Genomic DNA, 12,759 nt, shown 5'->3' on the forward strand with positions numbered 1-12,759 from the left:
CGCTAATGTTGACTGTTGATGCATTTATGTTAATTTTTACAAATAAATTTTCTTCGTAGGTTCAACATCTCCGGACGACTCAGTGGTTCCCCGTCGGCCAGACCTCCTCTCTCGAGTCTGCTCAGCAAATTCTTTGAACAGTCCCAGCAATGTTGCGTCTTCAAAAACCAAGCTCACCGTGACGTCCACAAAATCTGAGAGCAACAGTCCCATGACACCCGAATCGAAATTGAGCAGTCCCTTTTACGCAGAGCCCGCCGATGCAATTCATCAGGGAGGAAGAGCTTTTGTCACGCGTAGACGCCACAAGAGCTCGTGTTTGACGAGTAAATATCGGCACAGTGAGCCCGGTTGGTTTCAAACGCCAACGGCAAACAGCAATCAGATGCATCCCATCGATTGGTCCCAGAGTGAAGAGACAGAAGACAAAATTCCCCTCATTTCCTCGTCAGTGGATAATTTATCAAAGAGGTTTATCGCCAAGGAGAAGAAGGGCCCGACGAGAGCTAAGCCTGTTCAACCACCCAAGGTTCGAGCCAAGATGTCCACTGACGCCTCGTGGCCTGTTGACTCCAGTTGGGAGTTCATTGGGAACGAGGACGACGAGACCAATGACGACGACCACAAGGAAATTAATGGCGATGAGAATAAATTCAATGATAATAGTGTAAATAAAAAATATAGAAGCAGGGAGGAGAATGATACTGAGGAGATCGACGAGTCTAGTATTGGCAAGACTGAGAATGAGACGGACTTTGACTGTGGGTCAGAGACTTCTGCAGATATTGCTGTGAGGAAATTCCCCAGGGATGAGGGATTTAAGGGGCAGAGTAGTGTTAATGTCCAGAGTATCATTTTTCAAAGGTAAATTTAACGCACTATTCCACTGACATTTATTCCTCAAATAATATTTTTTCCGAAATTTTAAATAATTTCATTAATTGAAAAAAAATTATTGTTGAATAATGAAAAAATGAATCTTTATTTAATTTGAATAACTGAGATAAAATACCAAAGACATTCTATCCCAGATATCTTCATTATCGACACACTTTGGGTAATCGATCTGCTACGCAGCACCATTTGAACTAGGTTCAACAGTTCATTTATTGTTCATCACCTTTTTGTCGTCTTCTGTGTTTAAAATTTTATACCTGTAATTTCCGATCGCTTTGTGATGCTATTACCTCGAGATCCTTGAGTCACATCAAGACACTCTTCCCCCAGTTCATGAGCTCGTTTCCCTTGTAATTGGATGATTAATTTTCCTTTCATGTAGTTCATGAAGATTGACTTATACGAACTTGTCACTCGCTTTTCGCAAATTGATTAGAGCACTTTATTACAATTATCGGTGACTTATTAGTTATTATATAAGTATTTCCCAGAACATGTAACTTGAAATTTCCTGGTTCCACGGATTCTTGAATACAATTATCAATTTTTAATTGTAAAATTTCACTGGAATTGTCATTCAATTAATATGTCCAAAAATATAATGATACATATTATTTGAAAATATATGTAGTAGAATAATTGGAAGAATGACGTAATTAAATCGTTTGAACACTATGAATAGATTATCATACAGATGGTCCTCATTCAATTTCGACTTGTCATTATCTCCAAAAAAGACAGGTAAAACCCAAACGTCTCCTATTCAAATATCAATGTCTCGTCCATCTTCTCATTCCAGATACCCGGACTTATTCAAATCCACAGACACAATGGAGTCCATCCACAGTGACAGAAATTCCTCCTACGATAACGTTGAGAGACGCCGAGAAACTGAGAATGAATTATCAGACACTTACTATCCACAAGACTCGGAGACTGTAGACACCGATGAGAGCGATCACGAGAGAATAAACCGCAACGTCACCTTTAAAAACCGTCTAGATCCCCTGCTCTGTAAGTACCAAAAGCTTTCATCTATTATTAATAAATGATGAGAATTACCGAGACAAGTGCTCGTGGATATATCAGGTCATAGAGTTGAGACAATGGGGCGATTTGTTTATTTGAGATTACCACGCGTTCCTTGGCTTATCCCCACTCTGAGTTGATGTAGAATCATTGGGGCTCTGAAGTAGCTACTCCGCTTCTAGTCAGACAACGCAAAATGTCGTCCAAAGAGTGCCACTGCCAGAGGACTTTAAGTTCAAATAGTCTTTACATAATCATGGGGATTTAACCAATAGCTCTTTGTACGTTTTGGGTTCATTTACGATGACAAGAGTCCCTATTTTGGTTCACCGTATCCTGGGAGGTGTTTTCTCCGGTTTGAAGTGAACAAGTGGATGTGGAAGAGGAACAAACATGTTCGAAAGAGTTGGAATGTGGCTGAGAGCTTTTTGCAGAAAAATTTACCGAGGCGTAATTCTTCTAAGATGTAAGAAACTGAATGGGATATTTTGAATAATCGGTTTGTGAAGATAATAGAATTGAGTGTTCTTGAAAAATTTGAGAGAACGTAAGAATGTTCACATCATTTTTTTATCGTATCGCCGATAATACCATTTACAGACCAGTCTAATTAATTTTCAAGAAGTAACTCCAAATATGAGTTATACGAAGTAAAATGAACTGATTTATTCCGTTAATAAATTGCTTTAAAAAATATCTTACTTACTTTGAGAAAAAGATACGACATCAAATGCTGGAAATCATATATTTTATCCATCTCGGAGCAATCTATCTCCTAAAGCATTAAACCCAATGAGATTATCGTCATCCTTCCGCCCCAGCCACCAAAGTGACATGAAGCACTCAGCTTCCACTAGGCTACTCACCTCTTGGGGTTCTCTAAACATTGTCTGAACATGAACTTCCAATTTAATGTGAAAATGAAGGTAAATTTGTAATAAAAGTTGATAGACTGAAATATTGATTTCAATACAAAAGTATGAAGACTCATAAAATACTCCGGAATCGTCGAGCGTTATTGTTAGATTTTTCTATTACATTTTTTCGCCATGATTCCATAAAGCATTTAATCCCAATGAGATTATGATCACCCTTCCACCTCAACCACCCCCACTGCCACAAAGCACTCAGGCCCGACGACTCCACTCATCTTTGAGTAAAAATTCTCAGACACTAAATTTAAAAATTTTATTTTCACTTGTCTCTCTCTATCAATAGCACCACCAAGACTGCAAGCACTCAAGAATCGGGACGCAGGTGGTACAGGTACTAGCATAAGAGCTTATGCACTTTTGCTTGCTGCCGACAAGACAACAACATTCTCCCAGAACATCGATAATTTCATTCAATGCACCATGGAAGGTAAAGAGGCCAGTCCACATATTGTCATGAGAAATATCCGTCAATTTATGTCGGGTATGAAGAATTATCTGGTGAAACATGGTGAGAGAGAATTCGAGAAGGAAGTTGAGAAGGAGAGACTTAAACTCAAGCCTAATGAGTTTCTCAATTTGGATGCCATTCTGGAGGGTGTTATGATGAGACTCGTTGTAAGGCCTCTGCGGGAGCATGTTTATAAACTTTTCGTCGATCATTATGGCGCCACGGGATCTCTCAAGACACTTGTTGAAAGTATACAATTTGCCCAGGGAAAGCATATTCAGGAATTGGGTGTTAGAGTGAGTAACAAGTTTTTCGTCTTAATTAAACTTATTAAAAAGTTTTCCATAGAGTAGTTCAAAGTTATTGTGCTCTTGCACCTTCATTTTTAGTTTTATTACTTGGGATTAAAATCCAGCGGTGATGTATTAATTTTTTTTACTGTGCTAGACTAAAAGTACTCGCGTTAATTTTTAGGGGAACATTGTTTAGATATTTTGAGCGTCTCCTGCAATTCTCAGACAGCAAATTACAAACTGATTGATCACGGATTGATCGCTCTCTTTTTCTAAAGTATCGAGTATCTTTTACTAAATAAAAATATTCCAATACCCTCAATGGCAATCGATTTCATCTTATTTTAGGGAACAATAACTCCACCATCTGACGCAAGCCTCAGTCTAATCCTGAAGTACATAGAGCGACTGCAGTACTCGGATTCACCCCTAGAGAAATTGGAGAATCTATTATCAGCTATATCGGCAATATTTAATTCCGTGAAAGATGCAAATTCGGAACGACATGTGACACTGGGTGCTGATGATCTATTGCCCCTTCTCGTTTGGGTATTGGTGAGGGGCAAAATCGTGGATGCTGAAATTGAAGCGGAATTCATGTGGGGTCTGCTTCATCCGTCACTTCTCACTGGGGAAGGCGGCTATTATCTCACTACACTGTCGAGTGCTGTGCATGTGCTGAAGACTTTTAAAAATAGTCAGATTACAATGTCAACGAATAACGTAAGTATTTGGTGAAATGCGCCTATCGCTTGTATTTCCCTTTATGGTCTTTGTCATTTGCTGCATTTGATCATGAGTATAATAATTCTGTTCGTTCAAATTTCAGGGTGTGACCACAAGTCCCGACTGTCGTTCTTCTGTACTTAGAGTTTTAATCCCCGACGAGCTTCATGGCTCTTTAAACACAAGAACACTGCCCGTGAGACCAAATATGAATACACGTGATATTTGCCGTATTCTTGCACACAAAATAAGATGCACCAATCCCCAGGATTACGGACTCTTCAAATTAGTTCAGGGAGAAGGTAACGAGGAATCCATTAGAATTTTCATTACGAGACAATATTAATCTTCGCCTTTAATTAAAAATCCTGGGTAGCCTTAAGTATTGAAACGAGAAAAAGTTCTTTTCCCTTTGAATGCAGCAGTCAACGTAGTTTTATAATTTCTCAGAGTTATTACCACTGGGGCGCAGAGAACTTTTTCTCGACTTCACGGTTGCATTATTTCCATTCAGAAACATCAACTCAAGGAGTTTTTCAAAAATTCTTTGAAACATAAACTTTTATTCACTTTTTTCATGCTTTCAGAGACACTTCTTGGTGATCACGAGTGCCCTCAGGAGATGTCACACTGCCTCTTCGCCTTCAAGCGGATCGATGCCAAAATTGCCTGGCCTAAGACAGCCACATGAATCGTCATTGACAGAGTATGGGGTAAAATGAACACTTGACTTAACCACCAGAGATATTCGTAAATTGGACCAATTTTTTTTCTTGGAAAATAATACTATTTTGTCAATAGATCATGGAGTTGACACAAAAGTCAAGTGTTTATTTGTTCTCATACTCGACCAATGATTTTAATTACTGCGACATTAATAGTTATGCTCAAAAATCTTTTTTAATGGAAATAATTAACGAAATCTCAATCAAAATAATTGAAGTATGGTCTGTGCTAGTTAGGGTGTCTTTTTAAAATCCTCAGTTTTTGAAGATCATTTTATCTTGACTCTTAAAAAATATCTACATTTTGTTAAAAACTCCCAATATACTATTTTAAAATTAATTTGGCCATCCATGGTGACTCTTGTTATTGTTCTTGTTATGAATTTAATTAATGATATTTTACTCTGGTTGGGCAATTGAATTACCCAATAGTTTTTCTCATCCATCTTTATTCACTGATTCATTATTCCACTCTTCATCAAAATTACCCACCGCCTCATCACTCATCCGACTTAATCAAAAAATGAGAATTACGGTTATTTAATTATGCATTAAACGTAGGAGTGAACTTATTTATTCCATAAACAAAACAAAAAGAAATCAAATGGCAATGACATTAGTTGTCAATTGACTAGGATAAGAGTAGTAGTTACCGAACAAAAAATTGCATCTTCCACTAGGACATTTCTATCTCATGGAGAGTAAAAAACTTAAATTTTCAACGAAGCCTAAACTTCAAAAACCCTATTTTAAGGTGGACTAACTCGTAAGCATTTTTTACACGAGAAATAAAAAAAAAGTACGATATTTATTGGAATTTGTAAACATACACATATATTTCTATATACCAATTGTACAATTACAATGACAAAAGAGAAAAAAATCTTCTTCGATTTGACAAAATGACTATTAAGTGACAGTTAATTTCATTTTTGTGATTTTTATATTATGTCACTGATGCAATGTTATGTAATTTATTTACTTTTATAAGAGAGAAAGCAATACGATTATTTGTTCGCATTTCATTCGAGTTATTATATTTCACGCACTCGCACTAAAACGCTTTAATTTTTATGACTTCTGTTCGCTTATTAAATATTTTAATAATTGTGCTAGTCAAGGCGACGTGAATTTTATCTTTTTTTTTGCATTGGAAGAATGTAATCTACAGATTGTTTGCAAAATTATTATGAATTATTGTTGAATTGTCGATGTAGTTAATCATCTTATCACTGTCATCGTCACTATTATCACGATAAAATGTAACAATGCTCAATAAACATTTTCTACTACAGTTGTGGACTGTTGGTTGATGTATTTCCAATTGCCACACGGTGATCGAATTAGGGGGAAGTTATTATTGGAACAATCGAATCTTTGAACTCATTAATATATCTATTTATGGGAGAGGATTGGTAAGCACTGTTGGAATAACTGGGGATCGTTCGTGGAGGCTTAATGCTGCTTCAAAAATTATCTACAGTATAATTGGAATATGGTTTATTTTTATTTCTGCAGATGAAGGAATTTCTCGAGGATGTTCTTTAATTTATTCACTTTTCCCAAAGAAATGCATTCATTAATTTTCTTTATTTTCTCTTTCGCATTGAATATTTTAAATGTACACTACTTGAAATTGTCATGAAGATATACACTCGTGCCTCCTTGCCCATTTGGAATAAGTAATTAAGACACAACCTGAGTAAATGGTAAATTCAATATTGATGTTTCATAGCGGATTTATTTACACAGACACTGAAAGACACAACAATAAAGAGCCATTGTGAAGTTGTTCTACTTGCTCTGGGCATAAGCCCGGAATCTCTCGTTGAAATAATACCCGAATTACTTGGCTTTTGTTTCATTACCTGGCAGAGTGTATTTTCATCTATACATACATTGAGGCACTGTCCCATCCTCCCAATTGCCCCTAAAATCTTCCCATTGTTCTCTCTCCTCTATTCTTGTAGACTTCAAATAGGTTTGTGTACTCATCAAAATAAACGTCTCTTTATCATTCCACCCATTCACCCCCAGGGAGCACGAAAACACAATCGGATTTGGGGTAATGAATTTTGGGGAAGTTTGGTATCATCATGAATGTAAATATTAAGTGGTCTAATTTATTTTGCAAGGTAATTTCACGGCCGAAGTGAATTGACTTGCTTTGAAAATTGTGGGGTAGTTGTGCAGCATAACGAGGGAGAAAAAAATTAATTGCCGAATAAGAGAGGGGGAACATTTTTTCTCCCTTAAGGGGGGTAATTAAACTGTAGTTTTATTCATTCAGAGGTCTTTTCAAACGATATTGGCCTATTCATGCTAGCGATTTTATTATTTGATTTGCAATACTCGAAGATATTTTGGAATAAAAAAAAGTTTACTTTAGAAAAAATGTCCGCAAATTAATTTGAAAATTGTCATTTTTGAATCTATAAGGTGGTCTGTGGTAAACTGGAAGAAATGCTCTGGTCTGAATATCCAAAAATATCTCACCGATTTGTCTCTAATTCTCTTCATTTTCGAGTTAATTTCCCCGTCTAGGTGAATAAATCTCCAACCAGCATTGTCGCTCGGCATTTCTAGATTCTCTTATCAAGGATATATATCACTGAATTTAAATTCTCATCTGGCGAGAGCGCCTGCGCCGAGTTCAACGCCTGCGCCCAGATCAGCTGTTTCTTCTCAGTATTCTACAGTCGATTGACGTCGACTCTTTCATATTTTATTTTCTCTCACAATTTTCAATAAAAATCGTTTTCAAAGTGATTAGAAACAGCCTGAAATGCTGGCATCAATTACTAAAAAGTGCACCCTCACAGTAAGTACTCAGTTCGTGAATTTTCATCCCCAAAATTGGCAAAAACAATGAACATAACCTCAACGATCTTACATAATGAATTACTTCGGCAATAAGCACTGATTGTTTGTCAATTGACAGGCACTGAGGAACGTGAGGCAGATTCAGCTGTCAGCGAGTCGAACATCTGATCATTTGTTCGTTGTAAGTAAAACTAAGTTTAAAAATAAATTGAAGATAATTACTACAGAGAGTTCCTTCTGGAATAGTTTTGTTCTCAATTATAAAGCTCATGATGAATGAGCAGACCAAGTGAAAAAAAACAATCTATTCAGGAGGAATTCATTCTCCCAATGAATGAAACCACTGCAGAAGAGGACCATATAATGAATGAAAGAGTAAGAAGTGCGTTCGAAATTAGAAATAACGTCGGATGAAACCATTTTCACTCACCATCAAAGGCGTTTCAATTGAATAGAGAAAAGAGCAAAGCAATGGGAAAGAGTGGAGGGAATGCACTATTTTTCATCGTCAATTACCCCAAATACTGCTAAAAGGCATACCTGAGGGTCAGACAGTTGCAGATTTTTTTCAGATAGGAAAGGTTCTAGACCGGAATCTTAGTATGTTATTTCAATAATTTAATAAAGAGACTACGATATTTTGTTTTCACCTATTCTAATTACAAAATATTATCTGAAAAAAGGCAAAGAAATTTCCCAAAAATTAACGGAGTCCTCATAAATTGCTTTATGGCAGTAAATTAAAAATACTAGAGTCGTCAAATTTATTTAAGCTTCGAGATGGAGCGAATAAGACAAATCCACAGGAATCCTCGATATTGTTTACTCAGCACTACTCGTGAATTTGGAAAGTTGATCCTTCTTTCCCTTAATAAATCGTCACATCCGTATTCAATCCACGTCATTCACCATTCTTGAGACGTTTTTTCACTCCCATTTTCCCCTACAATCGCACCCTCTTGAGTCCTCATGATGAGAAATTCCCCATAAGTCTTGAGTTATAGATCAGTCTAAAAGCCTCCGGGCTGAGGTATCGTTGACACTTGTAAATAATGTACATCTTTTCTGAATATTTCACTCAAGTTCTCTAGATTAATCGTTCAATATAAAGATGGAATCATTCACTGCATCAAAGGGGACAGAAGGGTGAATTTAACTGGGAATCTCAATCTGAAAAGAAATTACTTATGACGTGGTGGAACGAAATAAATCAATTCTACTCAAAAATCAGTGTCTGTTGAATAGGGGAGACTGGAATAAATGCGTTGGCTTCAATCGCCAGTATCTCCTCGACAAATTGTACCATTTGGATGAATCAGATCTCAGTTTGAAATTTAAAAAACTTTAGAGAAGATGGCAACTATCGAAGGAAAAAAATTCTCAGCACTCTTTAAATAATCCCTCTTCCCCTCGTCTCAAGTAAAATCAGTAGCGAAGTGGTAATATGAGATGAGCCACCGTTGACTCTTAGATTCGGAGGTATTGATCAATCAACTCATCTCATTTCACCGGTTTGCGGACATTTGAAAGCTAAAAAATAATTGACCGCATCACAGAGAGCAACAAGGCAATGCCAATAGCTTCGTTAGTTCCATTAACTCCATAAAATGGTAATATAAATCGTGGAAACAACTCCTTGCCAAGCTACACTGTTCAAATAAAGTCCCCCTTCACTGCCACCCTATTGAAATCATCTGTGCACACCTCAAAGCCCGAAAGATATTGAAATACATGGTATTAAAGTACGTCAATGATTTATAACAGCACAGAGACACGGAATACGACAATCCGAACATTCCCTTTGAATTCAACGATGCAAACAAGAAGCGAGTCGAGGCAATACTCGCAATATACCCAGAGGGTCACAAGCGAGGGGCCATGATACCACTCCTCGATCTCGCACAAAGGCAACACGGTTGGCTACCAATTTCCGCAATGCACAAAGTAGCTGAGATACTTAACGTGGCAAATATGAGAGTTTATGAGGTTGCTACTTTCTATACAATGTTCAACAGACGACCAATGGGAAAATATCATATCGGTGTTTGTACCTGTACACCCTGCTGGCTGAGAGATTCTGATTCAATTTTGAAGGCTGTTGAGGATACTGCTGGCTGCAAAGTTGGTGAAACATCGAAAGACAAGTTGTTTACAATATCAGAGGTTGAGTGCCTCGGTGCTTGTGCCAATGCACCAATGCTCCAGGTTAATGACGACTACTACGTACGTATAATCTCATTAAATATGTAATAAATACACCGGTTTACCTGCTATTGCCGAGTTACGAAACTCCTGACTTTGAGTTTGGAATCGAAAATTCTACTCCCCAAAGCCTTTTCTCGGGAATGCGGATCATGAAATTTTCAGGGGCAACGCAGAGGGATAGGGAGGTAGGGGACTCTGTTGATAAAGTGAAATTGAATTTCTCGCTCAAACTGTCGGGGCATTTTTGGAAAAATCAAACTCGTGAATTAACTCGATTCGTGTAAATGTGCGCTCGGAGGGAGATGGAGGATTGCAGTTTAAAGGGATGCTGATTTAATTATGACAAGTTTCGGGGTTGTGATACAATCATGCTTTTTAATTAAGTGCTGAACACTCCGAGGGGGATACGCCGATACTGCCGAGGTGAAAACCCGGGAACGAGGGAATTTGATATTTGAAATTTCTGAAACTTCATTCTGTTTTTTTCGATCGGAAAAAAGGGGCGGGGATGTAACAGAGAATATTTGCTATGATCGAGAGTTGTGCGATATACTGTAAACTTTCATTTTTAGATAATTTTGGGAGTTGTTGGAATATGGTGGAATTTTTCAAAATTTGAAAATGGGAAATATCGTTCACAAATCGTTGAAATTGTTCCAGTTCAAAGCTCCAAAATTTCAATAATAAACTCAGCGCTAAAGAGAGTCCTCGCATGCCCTTCACCTCAATCGATCCAGCAGCTCCTGGGATGTTAGAATTAACATTTACAGTTTAAAAAATTATCCCACTGCTCCTCCTTTATCTTCTTTCCATTATCTCGAGAATTTTGTATACCCAGCCATAATTCATGTTTTTGTTCATCTTTTCCTTTGTTCTAAACACTCATAAATAATACCAGGGTTGAAAAATTCTAATAGTCATGATTTCATTTCCCTTAATTTACCACTGTTAATCAATCGAATCTCATAATTCACGCCAAAATAGGTGTACTTCGGAGTAATTAAAAGTTTCGTTTCATTGTATTCATTGAAATTTGGAAAAAGTTATAATCCATTATATTCCAGCTTTTTGTTTCTTTACAGAAAAAAATTTTAACATTCGAGCCAGTGGTTTCAAGTTTTTTCCACCTCTAATCCACTGTTCATAGTAAAAATCACATTGACATTGTATTCCCAGAACTTGAATACATTTCCAAATGAAAAATTATGACTTAATGACTTGACTCGTTGGCCACGGACAATTGAGCATTCCCAATTGAAATGAAACGGAAGAATGAAAATTTAAATTCAGTCCGTAATTAGCATTGTTCCCGACCTTTTGATTGGATTTTTGTATGATTTTCTTTTAATTAACAAAACGGATGAAACACCCATAAATGTGTTGATTTTTCGTTATTTTTCAAATTAAAATACTAATACCTTATATTTTTCTTGAAATTTTTGGGTCCAACACTAAAAAAAACTCATGCTAAATCCCAATTACAATTTAACAAAATAAATCAGAAATTGGAACACAATAGCCGAGCTAAACTAGTACGGGTGTATTACGCACATGTTAAATTGATAATCTCCCACAGTTTTATCGAATAATACCCGAAAATCTATTATTTATTCACAGAGCCCCTATATTATCCCCGAAACTGGCGCTTAATGATCCTCGAAAAAGCTTTCATTAAAGGGACTCGACTGAGTGTTTTTATCCACCCCGATAATCTCATCCTCGTAAATGTTCACCTTTAAACCATAAACTCATAAATCCTCACCAAAGATTCCTGAAAAGTCCGTAGATAATCACTGATGCAAAAAAGTCCTCAATACCCTTTAAAAAAACCCTCAAGCTTTCATGACCCACTACAAATGACCCCTTGACCCCGAACAATTCGATAGCTCTCTCAATGGCCAGAATAAGAATGAGAGAAAAAAAACGCTCAGACAGCCCTCGGAGCACTCAAAGAGTTAAGCATCTTTTTTACTTACTTCCAGAGCTATCGAAAATTTATTGGCCAAACGAACAAATACGGAATTCTCGTCTCATAAAAATTAAATGCCCGGAATAAATGGAGACAAGATGGGAAAATTTATTGTTAATTTCAGGAGGACCTGACACCAGAGACTACCAGGAACATTATAAATAAATTCAAGTCAGGTGAGAGGCCACCACCTGGACCCCAGGTCTCTACTCGTTATGCCGCTGACCCAGCTGGAGGTCTGACCTCTCTCACAAGCCCACCACCAGCGCCCGGCGATGGAATACGTAGTGATCTATGAATTTCCAGGGCGGAGCGAAAAATCGGGCTGATAGTCGGTTGATTATTCAATTTATGTCATGATTAAATGTAAATGATTGTTCTTTTCGAAGTAAAAATATTGAAATTGAAGACTCGTCCAGCATTACTTTTACCCCTTGTTAATTGTTGATGGGAAAATAATTTTCTACTGATGAAAAAAAAATTAGCCGGAACACGAATAATTGAAGAAAACTCCATCCAAAGAAACAATTATTTATAGATTGCACTTTTCAGTGGATTAAAATATTTTCCATTATTGAAATCATTCATTAAACTACTATCAATTATCACTTAATCTCATCTGTTATAAAATTATCCAGACTCGTGCACATTTTCTTCCTAATTGTTGCCAGCAAACTCTATCATTCTCTACTGTTAATGAAAGTTTATT

The 12,759-nt window shown here is 36.9% G+C and overlaps 2 protein-coding genes across 9 annotated transcripts in view; both read left to right on the forward strand.

Annotated features, from left to right (window-relative positions):
• Nucleotides 1-6,347, forward strand: part of Spri (sprint) — a 29,440-nt gene extending 23,093 nt beyond the window's left edge. For all 7 annotated transcript variants that reach the window (XM_064121875.1, XM_064121877.1, XM_064121880.1 and 4 more), the window contains 6 exons: nucleotides 60-864; nucleotides 1,697-1,911; nucleotides 3,145-3,605; nucleotides 3,951-4,325; nucleotides 4,432-4,630; nucleotides 4,916-6,347. In XM_064121875.1, coding sequence (XP_063977945.1) covers nucleotides 60-864; nucleotides 1,697-1,911; nucleotides 3,145-3,605; nucleotides 3,951-4,325; nucleotides 4,432-4,630; nucleotides 4,916-5,019 — 2,159 coding nt within the window. In that variant the 3' untranslated portion in view covers nucleotides 5,020-6,347. The remainder of the gene's footprint in view (nucleotides 1-59; nucleotides 865-1,696; nucleotides 1,912-3,144; nucleotides 3,606-3,950; nucleotides 4,326-4,431; nucleotides 4,631-4,915) is intronic.
• Nucleotides 6,348-7,715: 1,368 nt separating this feature from the next.
• LOC135162924 (NADH dehydrogenase [ubiquinone] flavoprotein 2, mitochondrial) lies at nucleotides 7,716-12,458 on the forward strand. Of its 2 annotated transcripts, none has more exons than XM_064121886.1 (4): nucleotides 7,716-7,874; nucleotides 7,995-8,057; nucleotides 9,641-10,099; nucleotides 12,175-12,458. In XM_064121886.1, the coding sequence occupies exons 1-4, from the start codon at nucleotides 7,839-7,841 to the stop codon at nucleotides 12,346-12,348; spliced, it is 732 nt and encodes a 243-aa protein (XP_063977956.1). In that variant the 5' UTR covers nucleotides 7,716-7,838; the 3' UTR covers nucleotides 12,349-12,458. The 2 variants fall into 2 exon arrangements, with proteins under 2 accessions (XP_063977956.1, XP_063977957.1); XM_064121887.1 differs by having other exon boundaries at nucleotides 12,064-12,181.
• The last annotated feature ends 301 nt before the right edge of the window (nucleotides 12,459-12,759 follow it).

Source organism: Diachasmimorpha longicaudata, chromosome 5 (assembly GCF_034640455.1).
Source record: "Diachasmimorpha longicaudata isolate KC_UGA_2023 chromosome 5, iyDiaLong2, whole genome shotgun sequence".
Classification (NCBI taxonomy): Eukaryota; Metazoa; Arthropoda; class Insecta; order Hymenoptera; family Braconidae; genus Diachasmimorpha; species Diachasmimorpha longicaudata.

Excerpts from the sequence above, each read along its gene's own strand:
- LOC135162924 (XM_064121886.1), top strand. The coding sequence starts at position 7,839 with ATGCTGGCATCAATTACTAAAAAGTGCACCCTCACA. Across the intron at positions 8,058-9,640 it reads CATCTGATCATTTGTTCGTT|CACAGAGACACGGAATACGA; the intron begins GTAAGTAAAACT and ends GATTTATAACAG. Across the intron at positions 10,100-12,174 it reads AGGTTAATGACGACTACTAC|GAGGACCTGACACCAGAGAC; the intron begins GTACGTATAATC and ends TGTTAATTTCAG.